The 19442-nt window shown below is 34.1% G+C and overlaps 1 protein-coding gene and 1 long non-coding RNA gene across 2 annotated transcripts in view; one reads left to right on the plus strand and one right to left on the minus strand.

The window, feature by feature from the left end:
• LOC136043835 (organic cation transporter protein-like) overlaps positions 1 to 19442 on the minus strand; it is an 88447-nt gene that overhangs the window by 62598 nt on the left and 6407 nt on the right. The window contains exons 2-4 of the mRNA XM_065728770.1: positions 17932 to 18166; positions 5805 to 5908; positions 2374 to 2528 (exon numbers count right to left, since the gene is read on the minus strand). Coding sequence (XP_065584842.1) covers positions 2374 to 2528; positions 5805 to 5908; positions 17932 to 18166 — 494 coding nt within the window. The remainder of the gene's footprint in view (positions 1 to 2373; positions 2529 to 5804; positions 5909 to 17931; positions 18167 to 19442) is intronic.
• LOC136043836 (uncharacterized) overlaps positions 1 to 19442 on the plus strand; it is an 84891-nt gene that overhangs the window by 13305 nt on the left and 52144 nt on the right. Inside the window, exon 2 of the long non-coding RNA XR_010621739.1 lies at positions 10580 to 10701. This is a non-coding gene — a long non-coding RNA (uncharacterized LOC136043836). The remainder of the gene's footprint in view (positions 1 to 10579; positions 10702 to 19442) is intronic.

Below are 19442 nucleotides of genomic sequence, written 5' to 3' on the forward strand. Positions count from 1 at the left end.
GATTGGAGTGCAAAAAGCCCTCCTCCCAAGCCGATTCATTTTCAAAGCTCATCCAATGAAAATTTTAAGACAGCAATTTCGGTCAGCATAGTAGAACAGTCGAGCAGCAATGTCTCTAGGAATATAGGGTATGTCAACTCTCCATAATTACGCAATTGGCACAATATATTTTAAAACTAAATGAAAAGACACTGTGCGTATGGTTGCCAATAAGTCACCTCAGGAACATATGGAGAACGACTGGGGGTCGTAATTTGAAACTTTCGGGGCTACTAGTAATACCACTTCTGCTCTTACAATTTAAATAAATCAAAGAGTGTCAATGATTCCAGGTTTTCAATGAGCATACATAGAGTTTTTTCGGAATAATAATAAGTTTTATTTTTCAGGTCCACTTAAGGAGGTATAAACTTAAATTAAACGCTACTATTTGAGTCAGTATTAAATTTTTTTGAAATAGCAAGCCAAACTATTGATTCTTATAGAAAAAAAACCAAAAAGATATAAACTATATTTTTTTTTCTTGAAAAAGACAACATCAATAAAAAGTGAACAGAAATTGATTTAAAAAACTCTTTCCACAAAAATTTTTTTCAAAGGACAAAAGTGAGCAGAAATAATGTCAAATAACCTTCCAAGCGTAAAAATTACCACAAATCACCGTCAATAAATCAAACGAAACTCAAAACGAACATAAATTACAATAAATAACCGAATCAACCTTAAAACATAGCAAAAATTAACCTAAGTAGGGCTTACGACCCCCTCACTCTTTTACTTTAATATATAAAAAAGTATTAAACTTTAAGGAATATACATCAATATATGCATTTAAACTAACGATCCACTGTCATTTTTTTTTCAGTAAAGTACAAATTATGGTATGGTCTTGAGAGAGCATAGGGGGTATCAGCCCTACTCCTGTTAATTTGTGCTCGTTTTGAGTTTGACTCGGATACTTGTTGTAATTTTCTACTCACTTTTGTTTTAGTGGAGCTCTTAAAGTTTCTTAAATTAATCAAGAACTAAAAGCAAATAAAATTACACATTGGTAAAGATTAAGAGTTTGCATCGGATCCTATTTTGATACAAAAATACCAAAAACTGTCTTAGGTATTATATTTAAGATTTTGTAATACAAAAAATTATTCCATGCACATAAAAACCTGCAATTCTTTTCAGAAGTTTCGATTGTTCCTAATTCAGCCAAAATTCAGTTGGTAAAACTTTTTTGAGAGGGGTAATAACTACTAAGAAGCCCTTGACGACCTTCCGCAAATCACCTATGACAGTGTTTTATTCAATGTATTTTCTATTTCAGAAGTTCGTATTGTTCTTCTTTTTCATGAATGGAGCAGAATTAGATTAGCTTGCTTTAAAAAAGACAAAACTACAAATCCGCAAAAAAAACTCATTTTCATGTATCAGTAATCAGTATCATTTTCAGTATATTTAGGACGCTGGTGACCAATTCAGCAAGTATTGCGAAATCCAAACTAAATTAAAAAAAAAAATATTTATCTTTTGTTAAACCAAACAAACAAGTATTTCATGTATATTCTTCTATATCGTTTTTATTGGGAAATTTGTATCCTAAGCCTCCAGGCGTTGAAATTGTGATTGAAATCGTGATTCATAGTTGGTTTTAACATTTCCAGATCTCCTGGATCTTAAAACAAAGCTTTTGAGTCTATGAATGCTATTGCAAAGTTTTTACGACGTAACCAAGGTAGTACTATTTGTCCCTTGATACCGTTGAGCAGACCAGAAAAACATGACAAAGAATTTAAAATATATTCACTGAGTATATAGCCAAGGATCCTGCAATACTTCCAAACCGAAAGTGATACGTTTTTGTTCTGAACTCTAGTACTACATGGAAGGATTCATGACTTTCTAGTTGACTGCTCTGGCCTTTGGCGGAGGAAATCTGTCTTCAGTTAAGGCAAAATAAAGGGAGGTAAAGAAGAAATTGAAAGATTTCCATAAGACTTTGTCCATATTTTGTCTTTTTGTATCCACTAAAGACTACTCAAAATATGACGATACAAAATGGGGCGTATTCTTGTCGTTATAATCAGATGAAACTGAATTACCTCTTAAGCAGGACTGTTAAGTAGAAAACATATTTTTGCATCTGCCTGTCAAGCCCTTTCTTAGACGTGGAGGGGTGAAGGGATGGATATGATATTATGAATAAATATTACTTCAGGTATATTTTTTTTGGGTTTTGGTGAAAATGTAAGAAATATAACAGAAAACCTTGCTTTCTGACTCTGAAGAGAAAGCTACAGCCTTTCTTCTGGCTTTTGAACCTTTTCAGCTTACTGCTTTAACTCGTTTATGAATTTGGAAGGATCTAAATTGACTTACCGAGGACGTTGAGAAGCTGATACAGTCCGATTACAGAGAATCCAGAAAAAAAGCGAAGGGCAAAAAACATTTCAGGATTAATTGAGAAAGCCGCAGCCGTTTGCACCGTGGCTGCTATGGCAACGACAACCATGAATGTCTTAAGTCTGCCGATTCTGAAAGGCAAACAACTCATCAAAACTAAGGTTCAAAGACAACTATTATGCACAAAGGGTTCGATTTTCAGAGTAATTCAAGCCCTGCTCATACAGGCTACTCGCATGCATTCGTGCAATTCTTGATAGACAGAGAGTCAGTAAATTCAGCCTTATCATTACAATCACAACTCAAAAGTAGGGACGTTTTTTATCATTAACACTATTCAATTCAAAAGCAGGCTTTTCCCCCAGTAAATCAGGAACGACTGAAAATGTTTAATGGTATTTGTCTTTTACACTGATTCTGGTGTTTGGTGCAAGATGCTGATTCCGATCATTAAAAACGCTTTTACTAACGTAAATCATGAGAGTAATAGTTGTGTTACATTTCCAAACTATATTCCTACTTGAAACTTTTATCAACCCAATTTATTATGATTTACTTTACGATTTACTCAGATTTTTATCCTTTGAGATGGATAATTCTGGTACTTACTATTGAAAGTGCTACTGAAACAATTATATTAAAAGCTAATATTCCTCTTAAATAATATGCACCATGATGGATTAATTCATATTTTCTAAAAAGTATCAACACACAAATAAGCTGAATCTTGCCAGAATTCAAAAGTTGTCCTAAATTTTGCCAAAATTTTACCTAGAATTGAAACATAAAAACATTCTTCAAAAGACTATGATTCTTAAAAATTGCTCAAACAGAAAAGGCTTTTACACTGATATGGGAGATAAACTTGGCCAGTATTACAACTGGTTTACTGATTTTCAGTCCATAGTTCACTGTAAATTATCCTGGAAGTGGACTGGCGTGATCATTTTCCAGTGTAAAAAGCCAAGGCTTCTGGCTAGTCATCAATTTGTGAAGAAACAAGACTTAAAGTTTAAGTTTTTCTTAAAGTTATACTGTTAAATATTCTTTCATCCCTGTTTGTCGACAATGAGCTTAATGTTATGATTCCTTCAAAAACTTTCTTGAAAATAGAAATTACGCCAGTGCAGATTCGATGTTCTTGGTAGTAGGACGTGAAAGATTTTCCAGAAATGCTTTACTATTGAAGTCTTATTGATCTGATAGCCTTAGCTTAGCTTTGTCCAGAATTTATTAACGCTAAGGTGAACATTGATTCAAAGCCCTTGGTGGTAGAGTTTGAAAGACATTCATGGAAGCTTTTGACTTTTTGTAATAATTGCTGTGGGGTATGTGTAATAAAAATGTTACCGACTTTATTATATTTTGTCAAACGCGGGCATATTAAGGAAATTTAATGTGTTAAGTGGGTTGTGAGAGGTCATGGCATCAGAATACTATTTTCAAAATATTATTGCGAGGAACGGCCTTAATTCTCAATTTTATTTCTTTTCAGTGGTTATGTTCTTTCCCCACCTTCCTTGGCAATGTCTATTTCGTGAAGATAGTTTGTTTTGCTACGGTCCTAGGGTGCACAAAGGAATTTTGGCAAATACTTGTTTTTCTTACAAATAAAATGAACATACAATATGAAATTAAACAACAAAGGACAAGTTTACTAATTACTAAGTAAGATGTTCAATTTCAAACTCGAGTTAGTATCTATTATTTTGCTTTCTGAGCATTAGTTACTCCCTTTTCCTGATTTCAAATGTGTAAGATTCATTAAGTTTAGCGACGGATGCCTGTTTATTTCTTTTTTTTAGTGGTGACCGTATCAACCAAATAGTCCTAAAGTATCGGAAGAGGGCTCATTCGAACGGAAAGTAATAATGTTTTAGTGTATTTTTTTAGTGACCAAAAAGATTGGAGGGCAACTAGAGCCCTTCGATACTCCCTTTTCTCCAAAATTGTCGGGTCAAAACTTCTGCAACACAAGGGTCATTAAATTAGAACAATAAGAGGCTTCTATAAACGTGCTAAAAGACTATAGCTTAATAACTTGAGAAACAAAAATTCAATACCTGAGGTTAACCTAAGGTATTGTCTATGGTATACGAAACTAAGTTATTACCACTACAACGTTTGATGCATTACTACTACTACGTTACTTATTTCAATTTCTGTTCGTTTTGGATTTCTTTATTCATTGATTTTATTTTTTGTTCATTTTAAATTTGAATTATGAAGTAAGCTTATACCTGACAATCTGCTTTACCTGACAAGGTTGATTTGATCTGAACAGTTTTAAAGATTCCATTTTATTGTAAGTTTTATTTTATTTATACACTTACTTTACTGAGGATGGCTCTTAGATATAGAGCCGAAAAAATCTTATGGTTTAAAAAATGTTACGGTCTTTGGTAAATTTCCTTTTGTTTTACTCATTGTTATTTTTATTCTCCGCAAGTGAATGCTCAGTAAGTGCATTCATTACAAGGGGTTTTCTTACTGTCTATAATGGTTTTCTTACATTTGCTGAGTAGAGCCATTACGTAGGTCTTTGAAATATCAAGAACATCAAAATGAAATCAAAATATGACACTTTAAAAAACCCATCAAAAACTTGTTTATATTTATTTTTGCTCCTTCTTTAAGAGTTGGACTAATATTTCGGTGGGAGATACTTACTTTTCGAAGTATCTACTCTGTCTTTTCATTGTCTGAAAAACACCCTCCTTTCTTAGCATCTTAGCTACTTTTACATTTTTTTTTCGTTTTCCTTTTTTTTATCAAGCTTCAGTAACTTTTGTTTGTTACGTAATTTAGTTCGTAATTTACGTATATTTATTACTAATAAAACGTTCGTAAAAAAATTAAAAGTTCTAGTTGCATGCAAAAAATAAGTTTTTTTTTAACTGCAAGTAAGGAGCGACATTTAAAGTTAAAACGAATAGAAATTATTTCGTATATGAAAGGGGTTGTCCCCTCCTCAACGCCCTGCTCTTTGCGCTAAAGTTTTATTGTTTAAAAAAGTAGAGTTGTAAGAAAGAGTCAAACTTTAGCGTAAAGAGCGGGGCCTTGAGGAGGGGACAACCCCTTTGACATTCAGAAAATTTCTGTTCGTTTTAAGTTTTAATATCGCTCCTTACTTGCAGTTAAAAAAACTTGTTTTTTTATTTAATTATTAAAGAATTGGGACAAAATTTCAACTTTAGCTTAAGGAGCGAAATATTTACGAGAGGACAATCCCCTCATATACGTAATAATTTCTGTTCGTCTCAGGTGTTAATGTTGCTCCTTACTTTCAGTTTTTATTCTAAGGCAACACTTTTTCATGCCTTTTAAACTTTTTCTTCAGGTTTCTTACTTAAGAATAAATAAATTATGTCGTCACATATTTCAAAATTGTATTTGGTAGAACTTACTTGTCTGCAATTGCTCCAAACGATACTGACCCTATCACCATGCCAAACATATACGCTGAAGCCAAAACAGGCTCAACCCAGGCATTGTCACATACAAGGTTAAACTGAAAAAAAAAGGAAAATGTACGGTAAATATTACGGTTAATAAGACAATGCTGAAGTAGATCAAATGTATCAGGGCGGAAAATATTTTTGATATGAATATTAAAAACGAACTACTCAACGAATTTATTTCTCTTTTTACATAATGAAACAGTTCGTGATTACGAACTGCAAGTAAGGAGCAACCCGGCTCAGTAGTAACCGAAACTCTAAAAAAAAATGAAATTTTGATACCAATAGCTAAATTAAAAGAATTGAATTTTTATGCTGACTTCAAATAAGTTTTAATCAAGTTTAATCTTACCCATCAAAAGTTACAAGCCTCAGAATATTTGCCTTATTTTCGAAAAAAGGGGGAAACATGCCTTAAAATTCAAGGAATCTTAATGAAAATCAAACCATTAGATTAAACGTATCAGAGAACCCTACTGTAGAGGTTTCAAGCTCCCATCTGCAAAAATATGGAATTTTGAATTTTTTGGGCTCATTTGAATCAGAATTAAAAGTTGTAATGCCCCTTTTAAGTGACCAAAAAATTGGAGGGCAACTAGGCTCCCTCCTTAGTTCATTTTTCCAAAAGTCACCCGATAAAATTTCGAGATAGCCATTTTATTCAGCATAGTCAAAAACTTTATTAAATTTGTCTTTGAGGATGACTTAATCCCCCAAAGCTCCCGGGGGAAGGGCTGCAAGTTGTGAACTTTACCCATTGTTTACATATAGTATTGGGTATTGGGAAGTATGCAGACGTTTCAGGGGAGATTGTTTCTGATGGGGGGGGGTTCAGTGGGAGAAGGTTAAATGGGAGGGTTTCTTTTTATGGAGGAATACTTCATGGGGGAAGGGAATTTTCCGTGAAGGGGAGCCAGATTTTCCAACATAATTTAAAAACGATCAGAAATTAAATAAAAAACAAGTTTTTCAGCTGAAAGTAAGGAACAGCATAAAACTTAAAACGATCAGAAATTGTTACGTAAATGAGGGATTTCGTCCCCTCTTCAATGCCTCGCTCTTACGCTAAAGTTTTTTTTAGTACTTTCAAAAGAGCTATTTATTGTAATTAAACCCTTTGTGATTCTGGGGGCTATTCTTAAAGAATTGGAACAAAATTAAAACTTTAGCGTAAAGAGCGAGGTATTGACCAGGGGAAAATCCCCTCTTATACGCAATAATTTCTGTTCTTTTTAAGTTTTATTGTTGCTCCTTACTTTCAGTTGAAAAAACTTGTTTTTTTATTTAATTAAATTCTAGGACGGGTCTTTTATTTTCATCGTCTTTTCTATAAGCTTATTTTATAAATCTTAAATTATGTTCGAGATAAAATTTTGAAATTGAAAACTTTGAAAGTGCTTAGAAGGGAAAATAGATCATGGTAGATATTTTTCAGATAAGTTGTCGGGTGTTTCTTTACCAATGCAGCTCATTCATGAGTTGTCCAATGCTACTCCTAAAAACACAGTCTACCCATAGCAATCGAAAGCTTAAGAAAACTTTTTACAAAAAACAGAAACGGTCTTGTGAGAATAATGTCTTATTCAAAGGTGATTCAACAATGATAGTTGTGATACTGGTTTGTGTCATTAGTAAAAATCTATTGCGCTCATGGAATCGCTTTTTTCCACGGTTAACACTGATTTTCTTTTTCCCCTTTATTTCGGTGTGATCATATTACTCTTTCAGTTATAGACTATTGGAAGAAAGCTCAATTGAAAGTAATTCACAATACCTAGTGCCGTTTTTAAGTAACGAGAGAACCTTACCTTAGAAACCTTACTCTGAAGTTACCTTACCTTAGAAGTTACCTTAGAAACGCTACTCTGCTGTTACAAACGCAAAAGTAAAAGTGGGTTTTCCATCATTTTGTGCTGATAAACATCAATTTTTCTTAAAAATGGCAAAAATACCGGGCAATATAAATTCTAAGTTTGCAATTCAATTTTTCAGGGAAACAAGAAAAAGATGCTTTTAAATCCCCCTTTTCATCTCAAAAGCAAGGAAACTTGCTTTTTTTTAAATGGTTAGCAGTAGCTGGGGTTCTTTTTATCCCGTCAGAGTAATCAAGTATCGCAAAGAGATGGGGACGGAAAATGGCCCGTTCTGAAGCTCCTGCTCATATCCACGTGCTGTTGATAAATTTTGGCTTCATCGTAAAGTGAAATAGGTGGGAACCAAAATGACACTTCTTGGTGCCATTTCTTGCGAAAATAGGCTGGGAAGCATAAGTAGGGTATCATTGTAATCTCTCGGTCGAAAACCCTTAACCGGAGGCTTAACATCTCCCCTTTTGTATACCCTTTCTACCAGCCATTTTAGTAAATAAAAACAAAACAAAACACGTTTTGAACAAAAAACTGCCAAACTAAAAATTTTATTTATTCATTATCCATTTAGAACAAAAAATTAATTTCTTTTTATGGTTTTGTCGGTAATAAGATACCCTTTGAATTGTTATCAATGTGAAAACTGCATATATCTCCTGTAAAAATTGAAGAGAGGTAGGAAGTAAGACCGTATGTTTATCATATTCACGTATTAGATACCCAAAATCAAATAAAGGTAATCTATAACGAGTTACCATTTCAAATAATAGATACGAGCAAAAATTAAACTAAAAAAATGCAAAGTAACATTTTACTGATAACTGAGCTTACTAAAGTTTCTTTTTGTCTATAAAATTACAATTGCACCAGTAAAAGTTATCGATATCTTGGCCAGTGAGAGAATGTTGAGATTCTTGTACAATAGTCTTTTAATTTTGCAGCCTATTTATGGAATTTTCCACTCTTAATCGGACATTCTTCTCTTACGTTTATTTTGTGTTTTCATTGAAGCACTAATTTTAGAACTCTACAAACACAGGGAAATATAGCTTAATATGCAAGCAATGATTTTTTTTGTCCTAAGTTTCAACTTCGCTCTTTAATTTCACTAAAAAATTAAATATTTGTAATTTCATATAGTTCTTGATGATTCGAGCTAGTGTGCAAGATTGAATTAATTGTGTTCTTACGAACGGAACTGTTAAAACTTAGTTGGATTTAGTCAGCAATCCAAAATTGGATTGCATTTCCCCTGTGTTATCTATCTTCACAGTGAGGCATATTGACAAGTGAATTGGTTTCAACGATTTTCGTAAAAAGCTGTCAATCAGGATCCGTATGTTCAAGAATATTGTTTAGTGCCGCAAGCAGATGGGCCAACCTTGCGCAGTTTGGATTGGAAACCGAAAGCACTGGCGAGGCACGGCCCTCGCTTAAAGATAAGTTCACTTTTCTTCACGTTTCTCTTCGCGTTTTTTTTCAAGTTCTTTCTTCATTTCATATTTTTGCGGTTTATTTTTACCACCTTAAAATGCGGAAGTTTAAACAGTTTGACTTGGTTTTAGTCAACTTCGCAGGACATCCTCTCTGGCCATCAAGAGTAATGAAAGTTACAACTGAGGGTGACGGAGATTACAAATACATTGTTTTCTGCTACGGTCAGTATAGTGAATATATAGTCGCTGAGTCAAATACCACGTCCAAAAAGGCTAAATTTCAACAGGCCTCAAAAAAAAAATCGAAAGGAGTAGATAAAGCTTTCGCTGGGCTAGAGTCGATGCCTGATATATATCGTAGTAGTAAGACTTTCGCCGCTCTGAATGTTATTCTGGTTGACCCTGAACCTGCGACTTCAGGCCTCGGGCAAAAACTAAGATTTGGAAAAAATTAAGTTGAGTCTAAGAAATGATATAGCCCGTAAAGTAGCAGAAATGGCTACTAGCGGTGACTCTGCGGATACAAATGTCAGCAAAGTGTACCACTCTATTGCGGTTGAATATGATCCAACGTTTGAAAAGTTTGAAATTTCGCTCACAACCCTAAGAACACAGATTGAAAATCTTGAGGAGTGCGTTAATCGCATAGAGGTGAGACTTGATGATTATTGCCAATAAGTTCTGCTTGATAGTCTCGTCATCCGTGGTATGAAACAACAGCTGGGTGTAAACCTGAATACCACTGTGATTGATTTGGTTAAGCAGAAGTTAGGTGTTAGTTATATAACGGATAGGCATATTACAAGCGTATTTCGCTTCTGGCAGAACAAGATCAGAGCTGATGGTTCTGGTAAAGTAGCTCCCATAATGGTGAAGTTTCAAAGAAAAGATATTGCCTGAAAAGTCTTCAAAGAAAAAGCAAAATTAGCACGTACCGGTGTATGCATCACATGGGATTTAACAAAGCACCGAAGAGACATTTTGAACATTGGGAGAGACAAATTTGGTGTCAAGTATGTTTGGACAGACCATGGTAATGTCGTTGTGAAAAGGCCAAGCGACCCTTCCATTCGCAGAATAAGGTCACTTGTTGATTGCATGTGATTTTGTTGATTAATTTTTTTCTTTTTCAGATATTTTTTTATTTTTTATTTTATTGTTCGATAGTAATACCAATATTTACTATTTTTCGTTTTAATGGGTACTGATCTACTAAGTTTGCGGCTTAAACGATATGAACAAGACCCATTTGATATCGACACAAATTTATTATCGAAGCTTGTGGCAGAGCAGTCGACTTTAAGTTTCCGGCCGGGTCGTTTTAGCAGGTATAGTTTATATATGAAAATGATTTTATTCAGTTGTTTGCTTTATGTGAAACGTTTTTGGGTGAGGGTAGTCTTCTTTCGTTCTTTAGTTTTCCAGGGTATTGTTTGGAATCGACAAACCGTTCACGAGTGGACAGAGGTGGACTGGCGTTTCTAGCAAGAGACTCTCTACAGTAAAAGCTGCGTGATGATCTTGAGGTTCGGCTAGAGGGTGAGTTTGAAATTTTACTCTGTTGAAGTTAGATTTGAAGAAAAGAATTTTTCATTTCGTATTATTTATAGACCGCCAAGTGCTATATTTGATCGTTTTTAGCTGGTTTCGAGGATTTAATGCTGAAAGTAAGAAATTCCGGTTCGGAATTTATGATGATGGGAGATTTTAATTATGATTTGAAAATACTAGCTGGTTTGAATCTTAATTTTTTAAATTTCATGTTATCTCACGATCTAAATCCTGTGGTCATATTTCCTACGAGGATCACCTAGCATTCTGCGACCTTGATTGACAATATATTTGTTTCGTCACGTAAAGTAGCAACTACATGCACATACATTATAATTTTGCCTATCTCTGATCATCTACCAGTCCTTGGAAAATTAGAAATTCGCATAAAAAAAAGTACTAAAGTGGGTTATTCTAAAATTGTTGCGAACAGGGGGAAATACAACCGCAAAGCCCTTTCACAAATTTATTCTTGCTTTTGTGATAACTCGGTTTTATATCTTTCTGGATTGTATCCTGTTTTAAAAAGAAAAGATTTAAAGGCTCTCAAGTCATCTTATTTCCGTTTCCTCCGATTTTTGTTGTATCTTCCTCCCTGGTACAAGAACAGTTATATGGTAACAAATTTCGGGGCTCCAGATTTATTAAATAGACTTAAAGTGCTACACCAGAAACTGTCCGACTCGATACATTTTACTATAAACCCTTTTCATGGTCTTCTAAAATGTTTTCTACAGTAATTCAATGTGTTTTCAGAAGCTGTTTTTTTTTAATTATGATCTGAAGGAGATTTTAATTATGATCTGAAAATACTAGCTGGTTTGAATCTTAATTTTTTAAATTTCACGTCATCTCGCGATCTAAATCATGTGGTCATATTTCCTACGAGGATCACCGAGCATTCTGCGACCTTGATTGACACTATATTTGTTTCGTCACGTAAAGTAGCAACTACATGCGCAGAAATTATAATTTTGCCTATCTCTGATCACCTGCCAGTCCTAGCAAAATTAGAAATTCGTATAAAAAAAAGTATGTACTAAAGTATTACAAGTACGTAACTATTACGTATTTACAAGTACGTAATATACAGATCCGAGATCTAAAGCCAGACAACATTGAAAAGTTTTCAGAAGAGCTAGGTTTGGAAATTGGGAGAGTATATTTAGGGAGAATAACCCATCTTTGGCTTTTGAAAAGTTCAACACCACTCTACTACGTCTTTATGAAGCCACTGAAAAGTGTGAAAATAAGAAAAAAAGTCGCGAGAAAATCGTGGGTTGATGATGAACTTCTGCGAATGACTGATGTAAGAAATGCTTTGTATACAGCACACATCAATGAACCAAATGAGTTTAACTCTGCACAGTTTAAGGATCAACGTAATGTAGATAACTCTACTAGACGAAAGAAAATGAGAGACTGTTACGGCGAAGAATTTAAGAAAAATCCATCAAACCCTAAAGCCACTTGGAAAATCATTAATGAAGTGATCAGAGGTAATCCTGCTCCATAACAGAAATGCCTAAATTCTGGAGATGAAATAGTTCGAGATCTTGACAGAGTATATGATTTGTTTGCTTACAGAAGACAGTTGCTGACAGAAAAATCTACTTTTGAGGACCTAGAGGTCAAGGACTTTTGTCCTTGTACTTTTGTCCTTGTACTTGTTGGACTTTTGTCGAGTATATGATTTGTTTGCTTACAGAAGACAGTTGCTGACAGAAAAATCTACTTTTGAGGACCTAAGAGGTCAAGATTTTAAAATGAAATTACAACTTTGCGATTCCGAAGAAATAAAGATGATTTTTTCTTCAATAAAATCAAACAGTGCTACGCTAAAATCAGTGCTTCCGAAAGTTCCTCCAGTACTAGTATTTTCGATAAATCTATCAATGGCAGAGGGTCAATCTTCCCATTCACCAAAAATGTCAAAAGTCATCCCGCTTCCAAAGTCTGGGACTCCAAGTAACCTTTCAAATTGTAGACCTATATCAAAACTACCCCTCATTTCAAAGATAAGTGGAAAAATAGTGCAAAAAAAAATTATATGAGCATCTAATGAATTACAGACTTCTGTCTGAAACTCAATTTGGTTTTAGAAAAAGACATTTAACTGTGCATGCCGTTTTAAATTTAAGTGACATAGTAAACACTGCTCTGGACAATAATTATGGAAGAAAACTTTCAATTTTTCAACCAAATGAGTCTTCTCTGAAGCTTATACGAGTATTGAAGAAAAAAACAAGTTTATTTTGCCTCTTTGTCACAGTTCCTTTTTAAAACAATAAAAAACTTTAGCGTAAAGAGTGAGGCGTTGAGGGGTGAGGACAACCTCTTTAATATACGAAATAATTTCTGTTCGTTTTAAGTTTTAATTTCGCTCCTTACTTGCAGTTGAAAAAACTTGTTTTTTTTATTTAATTTCTGAATGTTTTTGAATTAATGTATGTTTGGATTTTGGCTGACCGCACATGAATAATTAAAACAAAATATGCATATTATTTTTTTTTTTGCTAAATGGCTTTCTCATAGTTTCAATTGGACGATTTTGATTAAAAAAGAAGTGGGGGAGGAGGCCTAGTTGCCCTAGAGTTTTTAGTTACTTAAAAATAGAACTTTTAATTTTTTTTACAAACGTTTTTATTAGTAATAAATACACGTAACCTACGAATTGACTTACGTAACGAACTTCTATATTTGTATATTTTTATTACGTATATGAGGGGGTTTGCACACCTGTCAATACCAGGCTCTTTACACTAAAGCTTCAATTTTGTCCCACTTCTGTATGAGCCCTGAGTCACAAAGGCCGTAAAATAAATAGTTGAAATTACTAAAAAAATCAGCCTAAAAGTGAGATATTGACGATGGAGCGAACCCCTTATATACGTAATAATTTCTGTTCGTTTCAAGTTTTAATACTGCTTCTTACTTCCAGTTGAAATATTTTTTAATTTATTTTATCGTTTTTTTAAATAATGCTAGAAAATCCTGCACCCCGTCATGGAAATTCTCTTCCCCTATGAAAAATTCCTCCATGGAAGAATCCTCTCATGTCACCTCATCCCCCAGACCCCCCTCCAAACGTGAAAAACTCCCCCTGAAAACATCTGTACACTTCCCATTAACCATTACTATATGTAAACGACGGTCAAAGTTTGTAACTTGCAGCCCCCCCCCATGGACTGTGGGGGATTAAGTCGTCCCCAAAGACATAGTTATTGGGTTTTTCGTTTATGCTGACCAAAATGAAGATATCAAAATTTTGATCCGTTGGCTTTGGGAAAAAAAGAGCGTGGGAGGGGATATAGGTGCCCTCCAATTTTTTGGTCACTTAAAAAGGGCACTAGAACTTTAGTTTTCGTTAGAATGAGCCCTCTTGTGACATTCTATGACCACTGGATCGATATGATCACCCCTGAAAAGAAATAAAATAAAATAAACACACTTCCATGATCTCTCTTCTGGCAAAAATATAAAATTCCGCATTTTTTCAGATAGGAGCTTGAAACTTCCATAGTAGGGTTCTCCAATACGCTGAATCTGATGGTGCAATTTTCGTTAGGATACAATGAATTTTAGGGATTGTTTCACCTATTTTTGAAATAAGGTAAATTTTCTCTGGTTCCTAACTTTTGATGGGTAAGACTAAATTTGATGAAACTTATATATTTAAAATCAGCATAAAAATACAACTATTGATGCACCGAGTCGCTATTGAACCGAGTCGCTCCTTACTATAGTTCGTTACCACGAACTGTTTGATAATCTTTTCAGGGAAAAAGAAAGTAATATTGTAAATCTTTTCAGTTTTCTCTTAAGAAATTGCACTTTAGCCTGCTATTTATATGCTGGAAATTTTTTTTAGCAATTTTAGTAAAATACATCCTTTTAAAACTCTGGTCACAAATAGTAGTTTTTAATTTAGTTTTATTTCTCCTCTAGTTGGCCTGAAAAAAAAAAAAAAACTTTGATACTATTCGCAAAGATCTATCTATGCTCTTGATAAAAAATTAAATAAAAAAAAAAAAAATTAACTGAAAGTAAGACGCTAAAGCTTTTAATTGTTTTAAAAAGTAGAATTGTGGCAAAGAGTCAAACTTTAGCGCAAAGAGCAAGGGATTGCGGAGGGGACAACCCATTTCATATATGGAGTAATCTCGTAACTTTTGATGACAAAGACCAAATTTAATGAAACATATATATTTAGAATCAGCATGAAAATTCAATTCTTCTGATGTATCTTTTAGCATCAAAATTCCGTTTCTCAAAATCAAAATTCTGTTTAATACAACCATCCCCTTCATAAGAACCTTAAATACCCAAGGAGCATAACTTACAACCCTTGCCCTCAGGCTCTGTGGTTTTTATCAACTCCAAAAGTCTTGTTATATGATATTTGAACTATTTTGAATAATAGGACTGTCTCGAAATTTCTATTGGATGCATCCAGGGAAAACGCAATGTGTTTGTGTGTGTGTGTGTGTGTGGGAGGGGAGGGGTAGCTACTTTCTAATCACTTTGACTCTTTAAAATGGAACTAGAACTTCTGATTACCAATCTAATGAGTCCCCTCAAAAGCATCTAAGACCACCCTTTCTATGTCCCTTATACCTTATATTTCCCAAGGGCATTACTTACAACCCTTACCCTGATAGCTGTACGGGGGGGATGTCTTTTCCCAGACATAATTACCCAGTCTTTCGGCTACGACGAAAAAAATTGTTATCTCTGAATTTCGGATAGAAATGTTAAGAGAAGAGCGTTGAGGGGGGGGCGTGTTACCCTAGAACCACTTCGACTCTTAAAATGGGCCCTATAATTTCCAATTTCAAACCAAATTAGCCCGTCGGAAGTTTTACGGCCATCCATTCCATAAAACCTTACGACCCCGCATGGCATAGCTTACAGACCTATCCCCAGGGCGCTGGGAGGTTTTGCCAATCCTAGAGGCAATATTATATGTCCTTTCGACTAATTTGAACAAGATCGGGATCCCATAGTTTTTATCAGATGCCTTTGGTGAAAAGAAGGGTTTTCAGGGAGGGGAGGAATAAAAGCCCTCAATCTCTTTTGACGCTTAAAAAGGAACCAGAACTTCTAATTTTCAACCAAATGAGCCTTTTCTAAAGTTAATCAATCATGCCTTCCCTAAAAACGTTAAATTCCCCATGATGAAACTAGCAACTCTCGCTCCCAGGCTCTGGTGGCTCGTATCAGCCCCACGAGCTTTGTTATACAATCTTAAACTATTTTGAATAAAATGACTGTCTCAAAATTTTTATTGAATGTGTTCTGGGAAAAAATTATTGGGGGGTAGCTTACATCTGATCATTTTGACCCTTTTTTCACCCTTTTTCTAAGAAACTCATCGACCCCCAGGGCACAATTTACATCTCCTACCCTAAGAACTGTGGGGGGCGAGGTTGTCTTCTTCAAAAATATAATTTTTGGACCCTTCAACTACAGTGAATAAAATTGTTATTGCCAAATTTTCATTGGAGTCTTTGGGTAAATGGATGAGCGTGGGGAGACTGGTTGCTCTCAAATCAATTTTGACTCTGAAAAAGGGCAATATAACTTCAAATTTCAAATTAAATGAGACCCATCTAAGGTTTATGTGACCACCCATTCCATAAGAACCTCATTGGACTATTTTCATTGGACATATTGGACTATTTTGAGCAAAATCACCATCTCAAAACTTTAATCAGATTCGTATAGTCAAGAGGGGTAGTCGGGAATAGAGCTAGCTGCTCTCTATTAGTTTTGACTAAAAAGGGAGCAGAAGTTACAATTTTAACTGAATGAGCCTCCTCTAAAATTCATACATCCATCACTTACATAAGAACCTTAACAGCCCCCAGGGAATAACATACAGCCTCTGCCTCCAGGCTCTGGGGGTTCGTTCCTACCCCAAAAGCCTTTTGGACTATTTTGAATAAAACGACTCTTTCAAAATTCTATTAGAAGTGTTTTTGGACAATACGTCGTGTGTGGCTGGGAGGAGGAGTTAGCTGCCCTTCGGTCACTTTGACTCTTAAAACGGGGCACTAGAGCTTCTGATTACAAATCCAATGAGTCCCCCCAAATTTATATGACCAGGCTTTCTATTAAACCTTTATATATCCCCAGAGTAAAACTTACAACCCTTGCCCTGAGGGCTGGGTGGTATCATCTTTAAAACATATTTTTGGACCTTTCAACTACGTTGAACAAATTGCCTATCTTAAAATTTTATTGGATGTGTTTGGGGAAATGATGGACTTGAGGGGGCCATTTGCCCTTCGATGATTTTCGACTCATAAAAAGGGCACTAGTCCTCTCAATTTCCAATCGAATGAGTGATTTTTGAAGTTTCTATAACACTTTCTACAGAAAACTTTTGTGGCCCTAGGGCATTACTTACAGCCCTTGTTCTGAGGTCTGTGGGGGGTTGTCATTCTTAAAAACATAATTTTTTAGTTTAGTTTCAACTGATTTGAACAAAATGGCTATATCATAATTTTGATCAGAATGGTTTCGGGAAATGGTTGTTACGGGAGAGGGGCTTGTTGCCCTCCGACCCTCTAGACTATTGAAAAAGGGCACTAGTTCTCTCAATTTATAATTGAATGAGCCTTTTTGAATATATATATATATATATATATATATATATATATATATATATATATATATATATATATATATATATATATATATATATATATATATATATATATATATATATATATATATATATATATATATATATATATATATATATATATATATATATATATATATATATATATATATATATATATATATATATATATATATATATATATATATATATATATATATATATACATATATATACATATATATATATATATATATATATATATATATATATATAATATATATATATATATATATATATATATATATATATATACATATATATATATATATATATATATATATATATATATATATATATATATATATATATATATATATATATATATATATATATATATATACATAGATATATAGATATATATATATGCATTTTTTGAAGGCATGTAATAAATTAATCTCAATAGCTCCTAATTCTGACAGAAAATAATGATAGAACTTAAATGGTGCGAATCTACCATTGATCATTGGTACAACTTGAATTTATGATCAAAGCTCGAACATAGTTAAATTTTCTTATTCGAAGTTTACCTCACTAATGATTGAAGTTTTCATGACAGAGTCGTCGTAAATCCATTTGTTGCATCTGGTTTCGTTTTTTACGTCCTCTACCGAAGTACAAAAACCTTCCACGAGCGATATATTCGTAAATCTGCGACATCGGAAGGCATTAGTATCTTCTGGGTATGAAGAAGCGTTGATTGCATCTGTCCACACGCTTTTTGAACAGTTAATCTCATTAGCTTCACATTCCGGTAGTTCACACCTAACGTATAAATTAAATTTCCTGAACCTGTATATTCTGAGTTTAACACAACATCAAGCATTAAATTACATAAAGTGTACGCTAACTTGTTGAGCTGAAAGCTGCTTCTTATCATACAAACTAGTAGTTTTCCTGCTATGCTTAAATACTCTTTCTTGATTCAATGTATTAGTTGAGGATTGTAGATCCAGAGAAAAGAAATTTTTAGATAAATTCTAATTTTTAAAATTAGACAGAATTTATTTGTTAAGCCAGAAATATGCTTATGTAGCCTTAGCTTCTCCGTTTAGCGTTGCTGCTATCTCAAAAGAAAGTAAAGTCAAGGAAAATTCCTCCCCTGAAAGTTCCCACCGGGAAATTACCTTTACTCCTTCATAAAATCCCACCTCCCCTTCTGTTGTACTAATGATTATACCTTACAATTTGAAAAAATTAAGAAATCACCCCAAACAATTACCCCACGAAAAATTATCCTCCTAGATTATCCCCCTGTGGAAAGTTCTCCTGCCCACAGAGAATTCCCTCTTGAAAATATGCTCTGGTTGAAAATACCCCCTGCGTATTAATAACGATCGTATTTTTAAATTTCAAGGTATTTGAAGAATTAGATTAGGAATACGAACTTCCACTCTGTCACCTAAATCTCATTTATTCCACTTATTTGTGTTTAGGAGTCTCTAACTGCAGTCAGCATGAAAAGTATTCGAAAGGGGTATTGAGGAGATTTTATGCCTAAAACTTCTCAAAAGTACTCAACAGCTTCTTAGCATTTCATAGTAAACGGATGAGGAGCGTAGTAAGGAAACACAGACACGCAGAAATAGATTCTATCTTATTTGTGTAGATTAATAAAACAGAAAATAACCTAACAAACCAAAAAGTTGGCTCGTTGGAGTAGTCATCCACTCAAAGGTCATCACTGCATAAGTGAGAAACGCAGAAACATCAAGCAGTCAAAGCACCAGGGGTGGGTAAGCACAAAGAAAATTGGTGTTGTGGTGACAAGAAATAAGGCTTGATAATTGGCAAAATTTTGAAAAGATTTCAGTTTTGACTGAAAAACAGAAACTTGATTCAAAGGAGACAGGGATTGGCTTGCATCACCCAGGCTAAACTCCTGTAGTGTCCTAATTTTTCAGACTTTTCAAAATTGACTAACAATGGAATTCTTTGCATCTGCTTCGTTTCCTGATTTTTACTGACAGGAAATTGGAACAACTGTGAAGAGGGACAACTGTGAAGGGCAGATGATCTGGAACCATGGACAATGGCTAAA

The sequence above is a fragment of the Artemia franciscana genome, chromosome 2 (genome assembly GCF_032884065.1).
Source record: "Artemia franciscana chromosome 2, ASM3288406v1, whole genome shotgun sequence".
In the NCBI taxonomy this organism is placed as follows: Eukaryota; Metazoa; Arthropoda; class Branchiopoda; order Anostraca; family Artemiidae; genus Artemia; species Artemia franciscana.